The sequence below is a fragment of the Ammospiza nelsoni genome, chromosome 4 (genome assembly GCF_027579445.1).
Source record: "Ammospiza nelsoni isolate bAmmNel1 chromosome 4, bAmmNel1.pri, whole genome shotgun sequence".
NCBI classification, from domain to species: domain Eukaryota; kingdom Metazoa; phylum Chordata; class Aves; order Passeriformes; family Passerellidae; genus Ammospiza; species Ammospiza nelsoni.
In genome coordinates, this window is record NC_080636.1 from 70715592 (window position 1) to 70729499 (window position 13908).

General features: G+C 35.5%; 1 protein-coding gene across 3 annotated transcripts in view; it reads left to right on the plus strand.

Annotated features, from left to right (window-relative positions):
- GRIA2 (glutamate ionotropic receptor AMPA type subunit 2) overlaps positions 1-13908 on the plus strand; it is an 89106-nt gene that overhangs the window by 67523 nt on the left and 7675 nt on the right. For all 3 annotated transcript variants that reach the window (XM_059470488.1, XM_059470487.1, XM_059470486.1), the window contains exons 10-12: positions 732-938; positions 1433-1803; positions 5774-5972. In XM_059470488.1, the coding sequence (XP_059326471.1) occupies positions 732-938; positions 1433-1803; positions 5774-5972 (777 nt within the window). The remainder of the gene's footprint in view (positions 1-731; positions 939-1432; positions 1804-5773; positions 5973-13908) is intronic.

Below are 13908 nucleotides of genomic sequence, written 5' to 3' on the forward strand. Positions count from 1 at the left end.
TTAAACATTAAATATTATATTCTGGTTGTTTAGAAAATTAAATTATATATTATTATAAAAGAGCATTTTTCTGTAAATTACATAGCTTGTTTATCAGTTTGAACAACCCATAGGTTAGCATAGGAATTTCTCTGGATGCAAGAACAGTCCTGTAGCAACTAAACAAAGAGGAAATACATTAATCCAATTTATGACTCATCACCAATTTTGCTGATGCTAGAACTTCAGTGCATAGTTATAGATATTTTACCTATTGTTTGTATCACAATTTAATAAAAATATAGCCTTGAGAGCCTCAAGTGTTTCCTCAGAAAGAGATGTGGTTGTGAAATAGAAAATAATTTTCTTGTATAAGACAGCAACAAAAACAACTAAATAATTTGCCTTCTTCCATCCAAACTGTATGAGAGAAAGAAACTGATTTCGGAATTTACTCTTTCTTCTCTGAATGCGTAACTCCTGTTAACATTCATGGTCATTATTAACATACTTCTGGGAATCACTGTGCCTGTAAGTACTGCCATTTGTGTGTGGTTCTGGAGAATGCAGCTTTTAAATGTGTTAAAGACATGTGCCATTCATAATTAACAACTAACTTACACATGGCATGTATGATTCAGATGGTATTGGCTCTCTTTTTCCACGTGTAAAAGGGAACATACCAATCTGTGAAGTGTACAAGAGATGCACCTGTCTCTGTCAAGTAGCTAAGGCAAGTTCTTTCTGTGCAGGAGTCCCCATATGTCATGATGAAGAAAAATCACGAAATGCTTGAAGGAAATGATCGATATGAGGGCTATTGTGTGGACTTAGCTACAGAAATTGCTAAGCACTGTGGATTCAAATATAAGCTCACAATTGTTGGGGATGGCAAGTATGGGGCAAGGGATGCAGACACGAAAATCTGGAATGGGATGGTTGGAGAACTTGTTTATGGGGTAAGAAAATTTTCTATAATAAAGCTATTAAAGATGACTAATGGAAGGAGTGGGATTTGGTTTCATTTTCTCTATAGAGTGTAGGAAAGTTGCCTACTTAATTTTTCAGTAATTAATAACTTTTAATGGCATGAAAAAAATTGAAAATAAAACATTAAATTAAATTTCAGATACAAATAAAGTTGGGGGAATGTGGATGCATATTTCATCCTTCTCACCAGGTGAAAAGCAAAGTACTTTGCTAAACTTTTAAATGGCATATGCTGTTAAAATGGTGTATGTGAAAACAAAAGCTTGGAATGCACCAACCATATGGCTCTATGTATTTCAGTACAAGTTCAACCAAAAATTTCTGAAATTCTCCACAGGATGTTCTCAGTGAAACAAATGTCTCTGCTGTCCTATTTTCTATTTGTGAAATGCCATAGAAACTGAACCATTTTTCGCTCCGTTCATTGCATTAGCTATTATTTGCTTTTTTTCTTCCTTTACAGAAAGCCGATATTGCAATCGCTCCATTAACTATAACATTGGTGAGAGAAGAGGTGATTGACTTCTCAAAGCCCTTTATGAGCCTGGGGATATCAATAATGATCAAGAAGCCTCAGAAGTCCAAGCCAGGAGTGTTTTCATTTCTTGATCCGTTAGCATATGAAATCTGGATGTGCATTGTTTTTGCCTACATTGGGGTCAGTGTAGTTTTATTCCTGGTCAGCAGATTTAGCCCATACGAGTGGCACACTGAGGAATTTGAAGATGGAAGAGAAACGCAAACTAATGAATCAACTAATGAATTTGGGATATTTAATAGTCTCTGGTTTTCCCTGGGTGCCTTTATGCAGCAAGGATGCGATATTTCGCCAAGGTTGGTTACTCACTCATTTCAACTTTGTGCATTTTTGGTCTCAGCCATCTCAGCCAGAAGAGGTTCGTGGTGCATATATTTTCATTCTTGGAGAGAAATTAATTGCAATGATTTTTCCTTCCCTAAAGTCACAGAAGTCCTTGAAGTGAAAGAACTTGTCTGTGACATAGGGTCTGGATGTAGCTGATCGACTTTGCCTTAATGTCGATCATAAATCTGCCAAGTGAAGTTATATACACCATGCAGAGACTGTAAAATGCATAAGGTTCACATCATTCCATGCCTTCTTGGAGGGGTACCGTGTTTTTGCTGCATATTCCCATTTTACAGTTGACAGTGCATACGGTTCACCACAACTGTAATGGGAAAAAAGGATTACAAACTAGTCACGAACTACAGAGGCAGCACTTTCCCTCTAAAATTCACTGCATATCATAACATGGTTAATGACACACTCTTATTCCCCAAAAGAGCCCTGAACTGAAGTAAAAGTCCTGTGATGACTCTAATTTCATGTAGATATTTGCAAATCACTATTTTTTTCCATGGCCTAGTTTTAGACAAGTCACAAAGGAAATGATGAAAACGAATCTGAAGGTCCAGTTTATAAGTGCTTAATTCCTCATGGATTTTCTTCTACTTTTATTTGGGACAACTGTAAAGCACTTAAGTTAATTCCTTTGCAGTTCATTAAATATTCTATTTTGCTTGTGCACAAGTCACAAGTAGTTCCAGCCTTGATTCAGCGAAATGGTGAGTAGGTAGGTAAATAACTGCTTGCTGCTTGAAGGAAATACAGTAACAATTTAAATAGGGCAGCCAGGTTTAAGGAATTCGAACCAGAGGACTTAGTTAAAACTGCTTGTTATAATTGCGTTTCTTATAAACATCCTGGAGTAAGACAGGGAACAGGTCAATTTGTAGTGAGTCTAGTGGTTAGTGGTCAAAATAAATCAAAGCAAGGGAGCATTTCTTAGATATGAAGTCATGCGTCCCAAAAGGCGACAGCAGGTTTTCAAGTTGTTCTACCACAGAAATAACAGCATTTATTGTGTGAGAACTTAAGCAATTCTCTGTAAAGGCTGCTGTATCACAGTGGGAGATGCCAGCCTTTATGCTGAAAGATGCAACGCATTTGGCACATAACCCAGTGAGAATTGTGTACAAGAGACAAATCAGTGAAGAGGGCAAATCGCTGCAGATCATGAGAAGTTGTGTAAATTTCACTCCTGTGGGGTTTTTGTATTAATTACACACTTCACAGTTGGAGTTGCCTGCTAAGTCACATATTAGTACAAAATTATTTTTATTGAATCAAGGCTGTAGTAGAATTATGATCTTTTTCTTCTTATCATTATTATTTTACCATCTATGAAAGCACAATGGTTGCTTTATATGGTTTGAGAGGTTTTGAAAGGTAGTGCAAGAATACTGATAGCAAATGGTCATCATAAAAGGTGCATGAAACTCAATTTTGGATATTCAATATTAAGTTTCAGTGAAGCATTTAACTTTTATTTCATTGAAACCATAATTTTGAGGAAGGTGGTTAGTTTGTATATTAAACATTTATTATAAAAATAGAAAAGGGCTGAAAAACACTTGTTGTTTCTGGTTTTGCACCAAAACATTTCACTATGGAATTTGAACTGCCTACAGATGAATCAGATTAAATATGAAAAGGACTATCTTCAGGCATGAACAAAATACCTCTCTGAAGCTAATTTTGCCTTACTGCAATCATTTCTGTAATAAAAGTGACAGCTGCTCTAAGACTTTTAAAGGAGACAGGTTACTAGGGTTCCCTGGCTCTGGAATAGAAGGTGGTGCTGAGTAAGACTGGACCACCTGGACATGGTCTGTAGTGGCACTCCCAATGTTGCCTCATGGGTAGTAGAGGAACAAAAGAGTAAAATAATATATGATGTGATAATTATAACTTAGAGCAAAGTTTTCCTCCTCTTTTCTGAGATGTGAGTGTGCTCTGCATTCTGCCAGATAATACCTTTCAAAGTACAAAATATGGTGCAGAAATTTATGTAATTTTTACACATAAGTTTTTATTTTAGTACTTAAAGGCATAGTAAATTAAGGGTTTCTAAAGTGTGAGTTCATGCCAGCACATTTTAGAAACTTTTCCAAATGTACATAAAAAAGAAACTGCTCATTTAACTGTGACAGACTACCTGGGGAAATTTTGAATGAAAATGACACCCCAAATAATTTTACTTGTAAAATGCCATGTGGGAGCATAATTTCTGTATTGGTATTAAGCTTATTCTTTTTTCACAAATTCAGTGGGAACTTTGCTCACAGATCATGGACATTTGAAAATTATTGTCTCTTATAGAGGGTGTCATGAATACAATACAAAGTGCCATCAAGTTGGCAGTTATTAAGTACCTATTGACAGATTTTACCTTGCAAATACACAATATAATATATTCAGTATATCTTATAACTCTATATTTTCTTGTAGAATTACTTTATATTCCAATTACCTCCATTTCAAAATAAGTATGTTACGTTTTTTCAAAGGTGACAGAAAGCATTTTTGCAGAATACAGCTCCCTTTAGAATGAGCTTGAAATAGATTTTTTTCTATGGTCTTTTGAATAACTGATTTGGGGCCTTATCTGACTTGATTTTCATGTAGGAGAGTGAATTAGTGAGTCTGTTGTGACATGGAATGAATCTTTTAATGTCAGAATTATGACAGAGATTTTATGCAATAGCAATTAGAAAAAAATTATTTGTCCAGAATTCATTCTATTTAATTTTGTTCCTAGCTTGGTCAATCCACTTTGCATAACTGTAATTTTTAAATGTATATATATCTATATATAGTTATATCTATATACATTCTATGTCATAATTAGTTTGTGTTCTCATTCACAGTACAGTAGGCTGGGTGAGTGATTCCTAATTTGTTTACTTAATAAATAGAGGAGACACACCAAGACAAACCTAGGCTACTGCAGTGTCCTAGTACTAGACTTTTAACTACATGCACATTTCTGCCAGATAATTAAGCATATCGCCAAAGATTATGTACTGCTTCCTATAATGCCTTGTTTGGGAACAAAGTGGTAATTAATTTCAAACTGTAAAGAACCATGAAAAAAATGCTAAGTTTGACAATAATGTTATATTGATATTTCTCTTATACTAGTTTTCAATTCTTGAAAATTACTGAGTTGTGTGCTTTACGCTGTCTTGTATATTTTCTTGAGTTCTCTTTTCTTCTTTCTTCTTGAGCAGGAGAAGCAAAACACAGATCCATAAGAGCCCACCTGCTGCTGTTATAAACATCAGATTATTATTATTCTTTTTAAAAAAATATACTTTCTTCACCATTTTTCTGTATTATCACTAATTGTTTCATGTCCAGTCCTCGCTTTGTTAAATGCTTGTATCTTTCAAAAGTCGCGTGCACTTCCTAGCCTATAGATATTCCCTGGGCAAGCTTTTCTTACTAATAATGCTATTTGTTTCTCAGTACAGATTGTGCACAGCAGCATAAGCCATTGTTTTGTGCAAATCAGTCTTTGTCTGAATGTCTTAGGAAAACAATCAAGGCCTTTGATTTTAAAGCGCATATTGGTTTATCTGCTGATTTTGTTTGATCCTCATCATAATGTCACACAAAATCACTTCAGAGGGAACAAAAAGTTTGTGTTAAATATAGCACATTATGATGGAAGCAGTTTCTTTCAAGGATTGTCAAAACTTTGAAGAACTGGATCACTAAGTTCTTCCAGAAGTAAACTCTGGAGTCCTGATTTCAGCAGAGTCCCAGGAGATCCAGTGGAGAATGCCTTGATTTCCCATCTGGTGTGCAGAGCTGGACTCTGAGATAGCCTGAAATGCTTCCCTGTATTATACTGCACCCTTTGCATAAAACTGATAACGTGTTCCTTTTTGGGGGCTTCCATTTCACTTTACAAATGCATTTCATACTTGTTACTAGGTCCCTGTCGGGGCGCATTGTTGGAGGTGTGTGGTGGTTCTTTACCCTCATCATCATCTCCTCCTACACGGCTAACTTAGCTGCCTTCCTGACCGTGGAGAGGATGGTGTCTCCCATTGAAAGTGCTGAGGATCTTTCCAAGCAAACTGAAATTGCTTATGGGACATTAGATTCTGGCTCCACTAAAGAGTTTTTTAGGGTAAGAATCTCTACTTTTTAGATTTTTTTTTTTATTGTTTTAAGTAGGTCTTCACTCATGTAAATGTGTTTTCCCTTGATTTTATTAAAAGATTGCTATGAAAGGTGTGATTTACATAGCTCAACTCACAAATATAGGTGTTCCTGTCTATTTTTAATTGCTGCATTTTATTTTTATATGCAAATATAAGGGTCTTGATATAAATATGCAAAGCAAAATTACCTAAAAAAACACTCCACTATGCAGTGAAAAACAAGGTATGTTTGAGGAAGGAAGTTGTTGTCATTTATCTGCTTAATAGCTCTACTATATTTTAGGTACCCATACAGTGAATAAAAGTATGGTAAAGGTGTATATTCATGTCTTAATAAGAATATTCTACATGATTTTTCAAGCTTGCCAATGGAGAATGGGATATAATCCTTCTGACTTCTGTAGAATATACATGCCTGTTTTTATATGTAGAAAACAGTTCTTACTTTGCATTACATTAATGCCTTGGAAGCCTGTCAGTCCTCACCCTCTACCTCTGGGTATTGCAGTTTTAAAAATACATGAAACTTTCAGTGTGTGAGTCTTAGGCTGCCCTTGAGACATCAGCTAGCCTGGTGAAATCCATCCAGCAAATGAGTGAGAGACTAAGGCTGCTGAGAAAAAAACCCAGAACAGCCTCGCCTTGTCTGTGTGCTCCATGTGTCTCTCACTCTACGTAGAAAGTGCATCTGAAGTACTAAAATAGAAAGAAACTTCTGTTTTCATGATTTTTAGTGCATGATGTTACATTTAACAAAATATATTTTAAAATAGTTCTAAATAATTCATTTACATTTCAGGCATACACTGACATGAAAATAAAATTAAACAGGTTCTCACAGATATTTTTTATATGCTGTATAATTAGAGCAGTAACTGCTAGATTATGGTTTTCACTGGGTCCTGTAATGCATACTTAACTGGTAATGGACACTAATTAGGAATCATACTTGACTCAACTGTAAAAAGTTTCTGATTCTGAAGTTAGGTTCAATAATAATACCTGCTGCTGATTGCTTTCCTGTTGGCTAAACCAAAACTAAAATCAGATGTACAAGCTGGTAAAAATGAGACTGTGTTTGTGTTAAGTGTGTTTAGAAGCATTTGGAAGTACACAGGTAGGTTTTTAGTTTTGTGAACCTAAACCTTTTAGAACATGGCTTTACTTGGGATTGAATGTGAATTAACAGTAGGTCACTTCTTCTGAATAGTTTATCTTTAGAGATTTTGAATAGTTTATCTTTAGAGATTTTTTTGTTTCTTTTTTAAACAAAAAATATTTTTATGTGCATACATTAGTATGTAGTTGTACTCTTATCACATATGTATGTATTTCCACTTTCATACAGCTAGTGTTCCTGGTGATTGCTTGAGAATTAAAAGCTTACTTGTGTAAAAATTAGGTAGAGGCTTTGTGAGGGGATATTCTTCATCTTTTGTTAAGTTATTTTTGACTCTGCACAAACAAGACTCTAATGATCTCTGGAAATTTCTACTCAGCAATTTCTATCACAATTTGGTACATTATGTGCAAAACAACTTCTTAACCTGGTGCATCTATATACTATTTGCTGAAAACCTCTTAGACTTGTCCAGTTACTTTTCAAGAAATAACAACTGTCAGAATTTCTTTTTAAGAGGCCTGAAACTCAAGTTCTGAGAATGATACGCTCTGCTGAAGACAATGTGAAAGGAATCTTTAGCATTAAGGAGACTAAAATTTCACCCAGAGTATATATCTGTATTCCAGCTGGGTTGGACTGGATGTGTGATTTTTATATGACCTGAAATTAGCACTCAAATTCTTTGAATAGCTGAAAACAACTTGAGTATATTTTTAGCAGCAAGCTAAAATGGTCTGGCTTCTTCTCTGTCACTCTCAGAAATTAAAAAAAACATATGGGGTTTTTCAGTCAGTCTGTTTTCAGGAAGTGGTGTTATTTACAAGTTTGTTTTCTGTCAATGGACTGTGTACTGAATCTTTCCTAGTAGAGCCCTAATTCCTGGGGCAGCACAAAATAAAGGGCAGTTGGGTACTGGGGACGAGAAGGGTACACTGAATTATCTTTGCTACTAAAACATGGTTTGTGATAATACATTACACAATTGAAGAAGAGATGTTTCACAGTATTTTTCAAAAAGAAACTCTCAGCAATTGCCCAGATGGTAAAAGTTAGCTGAAAAATCCTCTTCTGAATAGCTGAATATAATTGTGTGCCATGTTAATGGAAAGAGGTGAGATCAAGCCTTTTTCTAGCTCCTGTCACTGCTCATCACCTATCCAGCAGACAGTAGGCATACAAGCTAGTCCACGTCTCTTGGGGAATAACATGCTTGGTATTCATGAGAAAAGGATGCACTGCCTTTGCCCTTTACCCCAATTTAGGTAGGCTCCCTAGCTTTAAAGGTGGCATGGAGCAGTCGAGATATTCTTGCCTGCAGTGCGTAGAGCATCAGTTGGCAGTGCATCAAGATACAGAACTGATAAAAAGGAATGAAAAAGCATTGTGCCCTGGTGTTTCTAGTGCTGCTTTAAGATGAGAAGCAGAAGCTTGGTACATCCTATATAGGAAATACCAGTACAAAATAATGGATTTTTAAATATTTTTAAAAGAAAAAAAAGTGACAAATAAAAACTATTGACACAAACATCAGCAAGATACTATTACTTGTTAGTAATAATCTTATAGATAATTTTATAGCTATAAGTATACAGAGACAGAATTTTTTCTTTAATGGCATATCTGTCAGGTCTCTGTATATAGCAGAATGTGTAGTAGCTTTCCTCAGGAGACCTCAGAGTTGTCACTAGCAGCATCTCAAGTACAATCCAAGTCTAAAGAGCTCTGTTCCACTGAGTTGGGATATTTACCACTTCTGATATTTGCTAATGCTTCTACTTTATAGATAGTCCTTGTAGAGTTCTTAGTGCAATTGAGAGCTAAACAACGGTATGTATTGCATTGCTTTTGCGTTTTCTTTTGGGTTATGGGCAAAACAACAAAGGATGTGTGGCCATGGTTTCCCCAAAATGCATTTTTTCTCAAGTCAGTAGTGGATTGTAGAGGTGAAGAATGCAAGTCTGCAAGCACCACTGGGAAGACTCGGGAGTCTTTTCAGTTGTTCTTGTGCAGGTGCATCATCACCCCTCTAATTGCTGGGACACAGGTGCTGCGTGATGGAGAGGTAAATGGTGGCAGTGGAGCGTCGTCACTCTGGTACGTCCTGGTGGCACTGTCACAGTCCCACACTGTCCTTGTCTTCGGTGATTTCCCACTTGGTACGTGCATTAGCCAGGGCACAGAGCTGAACTGGGAAGGGGGGAGAAGTCACTAACCCAACAAGACAGTCTGCTCTCACCTGCTGCTGCAGAAGCAAGTTTTAAAGCATTGTCTGTATGTGCTAACTCCTGAAGTTGCCTCGCTTGCTTTCATGGACTGCAGCACTGGAAGAAGGAATCCAAGTAAGTATGAAGGCATTCACTGGAACATTGCCGTGCTTCTCACCTGCTTGAAGGCATAATGAAAATTAATGCTAAAATGACACAACGAGAACAAAAGTTAATTATTTTTACGGTTCAGTCATATTTTTGCTGTATGCCTCGCTCTGTTCATTAAAGATATGTACAAATTGGGTAGATGAATGAAATCAATCATCCTACCTATTTTTTCATTCCAGAAGATGAATTGTAGCTAGTTCTATAAGTAAGGTAATAAAGCATCTCAAAAAAAAAAAAAAAGTGCAGAGCAATAACTAGATTAATTTACTGTCTCTCTGCATTAGTTTTTATTTAAAATATCTTCATATGTACCTATTTTTCAACCAGCAGTGTGACATGGACAGACCAATCTGTTTCACTGTAACTGTTTTGGTGGCCTTTAAGAATAGATCCTGTGCCAAAATGAAAGCAGCAGAACTGCTCCATATCAAAGAAGTATACTTTACCTTTCACTGAGAAGACTGTTCAAGAGTTGTTTATTCTTGCTGAAGGTGCAAGAGTTACAGAAAGAAAAGGTGGACATTGGAAATATGCTGGAAGGATGACAATCCTTTTAATCTTGTTGAGAAATCCTCTCACACAGTGGAAGGCCAGAAACAAACATAAGAGCTGACAGGATCTCTTGAGTCATTTCTCCTACAAAAGTGTTATCTGTTGGAAGGCAATGAAAATTTTGCCTGAAAGAAAATAGCAATTTCTTTTCTGAGTACCTTCAACAAAGTCCAGTGCCTCTGCTTTTATAAGTATTTTAAAATATTTTATAATTTGTAAAAGTATTTATGTTAACAATTGCATTAGAAGACGGAATGCAAAAAAAAAAAAAAAAACAACTGAAATTTCTAAAAGAATAACAAACCAAAACCACAGGAAATCTTTAGTGAGAAGAGAAGAAACATGTTCTTTTTTTATTAAATTGAAGTAAAAAACTATGAATCATACCTCAACCTCAATTTTTGAAGTGTGAGATGTAGAAGAATTATAGAAGATATATTTCCAGAGTTTCATTTTGGCTAGCTCCACAGAAGCCTCTGAGAGGTGAAGGAGTTGAAAGACTCAGCCATGAAATATCCTGTAGCATTTACCATGGGCTCTGGGTGACACCTGGAGAGGCAGAGAGGCTGCAGGACTGGTACTTCATGCAGAGCAGATGTGGCTGGAGAGTGTGGGTTTGGCTCTTTGGTTTGACAGGAGGAAAAGGTCCATAGCTAAAATAGTGAGGAGAGTCAGATCTGAGCACTGAGTTGGTGCAAGGACTGCCTTTGCACCCAATAGCATAATAATGAAGATATGCTTGTACTTTTCTGTGATAGACAGGGTTCAAGTGATTAATTTTCACTTGTGTCTTGTTTTTTGAGGTCCTTGCATCTGCAGAACACAGAAGAATTGATTTAGGCCATATTGAAAGTTATTTTAAAAGAAAGAATGCAGTAATCAGTACTTTTTTTCCCTCAAAGCATCTCTTTTTGTTATTTTTCAGTTTTTTGTGGGTGTTTTTTCTCTTTCCACATTACACTTGCTATGGTTAGAAACATCTTTTTTTTTTTCCAGACTATATGTATTTATAGGTAGTTTATTCTCCATTTTTACAGTATTTTGTAATTATTATGTAGATTTTTTTATTTTCAGTGTTTATTTTCCCAATGTATTAATCCCAAAGGAGCAGAAATGTACTTTGTTTGCCATCCAAGATCTTAGTTTCCTTTGTAGAAAGGCATTAATATTTCTTTATCTTTTTCTGGAAATAATTTTCTCCCAATTCTATCACACTTGGTAACCATTTTGATCATAGTGACAGATCTGTGCTTCTTTTGTTTCTTTGCCAACCGATGGTTTCCAGTTTTATGCAGATTTTCTTATTGCTCCCAAATTGTTGGATAATGCTTTTTAACTAGGAAGTTCCATTTATATCATTCTAGTGATCAGAATTTTCCACTTCTTATATAAAATAAATAAATATAATGTTTCCATAGTCTATGTTTTGACATCTAAATTTCCTTTCCTACCAATCCTAGTCATTTCTATCTTGTAATGTTTTCACTTTAAAGTGTCATCTGAAGCTGTGCATGCTGTGCAGTATTTTCACCAAAAGAGCAGTAGTTTCAGTGCTTTCATTCCTCAGTCCAGGCAGTGTGTTTATGGTTCTAGAGTCCAAGAACAGCATTTGCAGTTCTCCGTAGATTTGTGACAGCTTGAGAAAGCACTTTTGTGTTTTGGATTTGGTTTATTCCCCCTTCCCCAGTATGGGTACAATAAGCTCTTTTTCAGGATTTTAGAAATTAAGTTTTTGTGATATTTATCTGAGTTTTTAAAGAAATGACATTGAATTGATCTGCTTTGATTTTATGCTGAATGTAGAGAGGAATGTCAATTCTGAGGAAACTGAAATTAGTAAGTCTCAAAGGCGGAGTCATTTCAGCAGTTATTTTAATGGAAGTTAAATTATTTGGGAGCATACTTTTGTAAGAACAGCCTTGGTCACTTAACTCCTTAAACCACATGGAGAATATGATGATTATATAAGGTCATTGTCCTGCACATTTCTGGAGAAAATTATTTCAAGTGAACTTTTGAGGAATTAATTCATGAAGTAGAATGCTTTAGATTTTTTATTAGTAAGACCTAATATATTACAGATATTTTGGTAGGTCAATTAAGTAATGGAAACTGAATTGCCATAAAACTTCATCTTAAGAAGTTTTTAACCATTACTGAATAAATATATCCATATCTTACAAAATTTAGAACTTATATTTATTTGAATTTACCTTAAGTATTCACTCAGTATAAACATAGGGTTTTAAAGTACTTAAATCTTCAGCTAAATTAATGAAAAAATTAGTTCTTTTCTGTGGGTTTTTTCTTGACCTATTAATATTTGATTTACTGAGTAAATTAACAAGTTTGGGCTTTCGTTACACTTTCTTGCTACTGGTGCCATTATGACTTCCTGTCCTTTTATTCAGTATGGAAGGTCAACAAGATGATTTCATAAATCATGTTTGAGAATTGGAGATCTGCTCCCGCAGTACAAGATCATCATCTAGTAGAATGTTAGTAGTTTGAGGAGCTATTTCTGTCAAAGGCATGCTAATTACAGCACCCCAGTTTTAAGAATAATAGGCCTTTGAATGTCAAAATAGAAAAGTTATCTGATGACCCACAAAATAAAGTTGATACAGCTTTGCATAAATTAATTTCCTAATTAGTTTCTTAATGAAAGTAGTATTCAACATTGGAATTGGATGTGTACTCTGTAATAATAAATCATAAAATAAATTTTAGATATAATAAAGTTATCCCAATATATTGTAATTGTGTGGAATAATTATTAATATTTATTAATCTATATTAATTATATACTTATTATTTTTAAAGTTTATTTAACAAAATTTATATTATTGTTATTGTTTTCATAGTCAAAATGCTCAGTGTTAACATCATACTTTAAAAAAAAAAATGTTCCTGAGACATCTTTGTATCAGTGTATTGCTGTAGAAGTCATTAGTAACAGGACAAAAAATGTTCATTGTGAGTATAAGGGTCTTGTACTGCTGTGTTGGCATTGATTGCAATACCAAAATTGCAATTAGCTTCTAACATCTCATGCATACACTGAGTGTCACCTTGCCATAGCAATCAGCCACAGTAATTAAGAGCAATGCAGGTCATTTCCCTCCTCTTGCATTCTTGTATGGCAGTCTAGAATGGTTCTGTTATTGGTAGTGCATTTGTAGGGTGGAAGCCCAGCTTGCACACAGGGCATCCTGTGTGTACAAAGAGTGCTAGATGGCTTCTTAACACTGGCATGTTCTACATCTACAGCTCTGCCTTTCAAATAAATACAAATTCTGAAAATAATGAAGGAAGTAAAGTGGCACAGTTCTGAAAGCACATTGTATTACTACATGTATTGTGTAGCAATATAAAAAGAAATCTAGAAGTCACCCATATTCCCTACAGAGTGGCTCACTGCTCCTATTTTTTTAGGAATCTAGACAAAGCCAAGGACTAGGTAGGGATCCAGACTGGGAACTGTATGAATTCCTGTTTTCAGTGTTCCTGGCTGCAGAGGACAGCACGGTCATGGCCAGCCCCAGTTCCATTATCTGGTGATGTTCTTATGGAATGTCTTACAGATTTTCATTTTCGTGATTGCTGGGTCAGATATTCCTGCCTTCATCCCTACAGCAAGGGCCCTGTGAGCCATCTAGTGGGAGGTTTCTTTTTAACACTTGACCCTTTGCGAAATCTGTTCCTTTTCCTGCTCGAATGCCCAGCCAATAGTACACAGTGATGGTTTACTTTGTGAATTGCCTCTTCAAAACTGGTGCAATAGATTTTTTAGGATTCATCTGGTTTTTAGGTTCTTATGCCTGGGGATCTTTTGGCTGGGAAAAAAGCAAT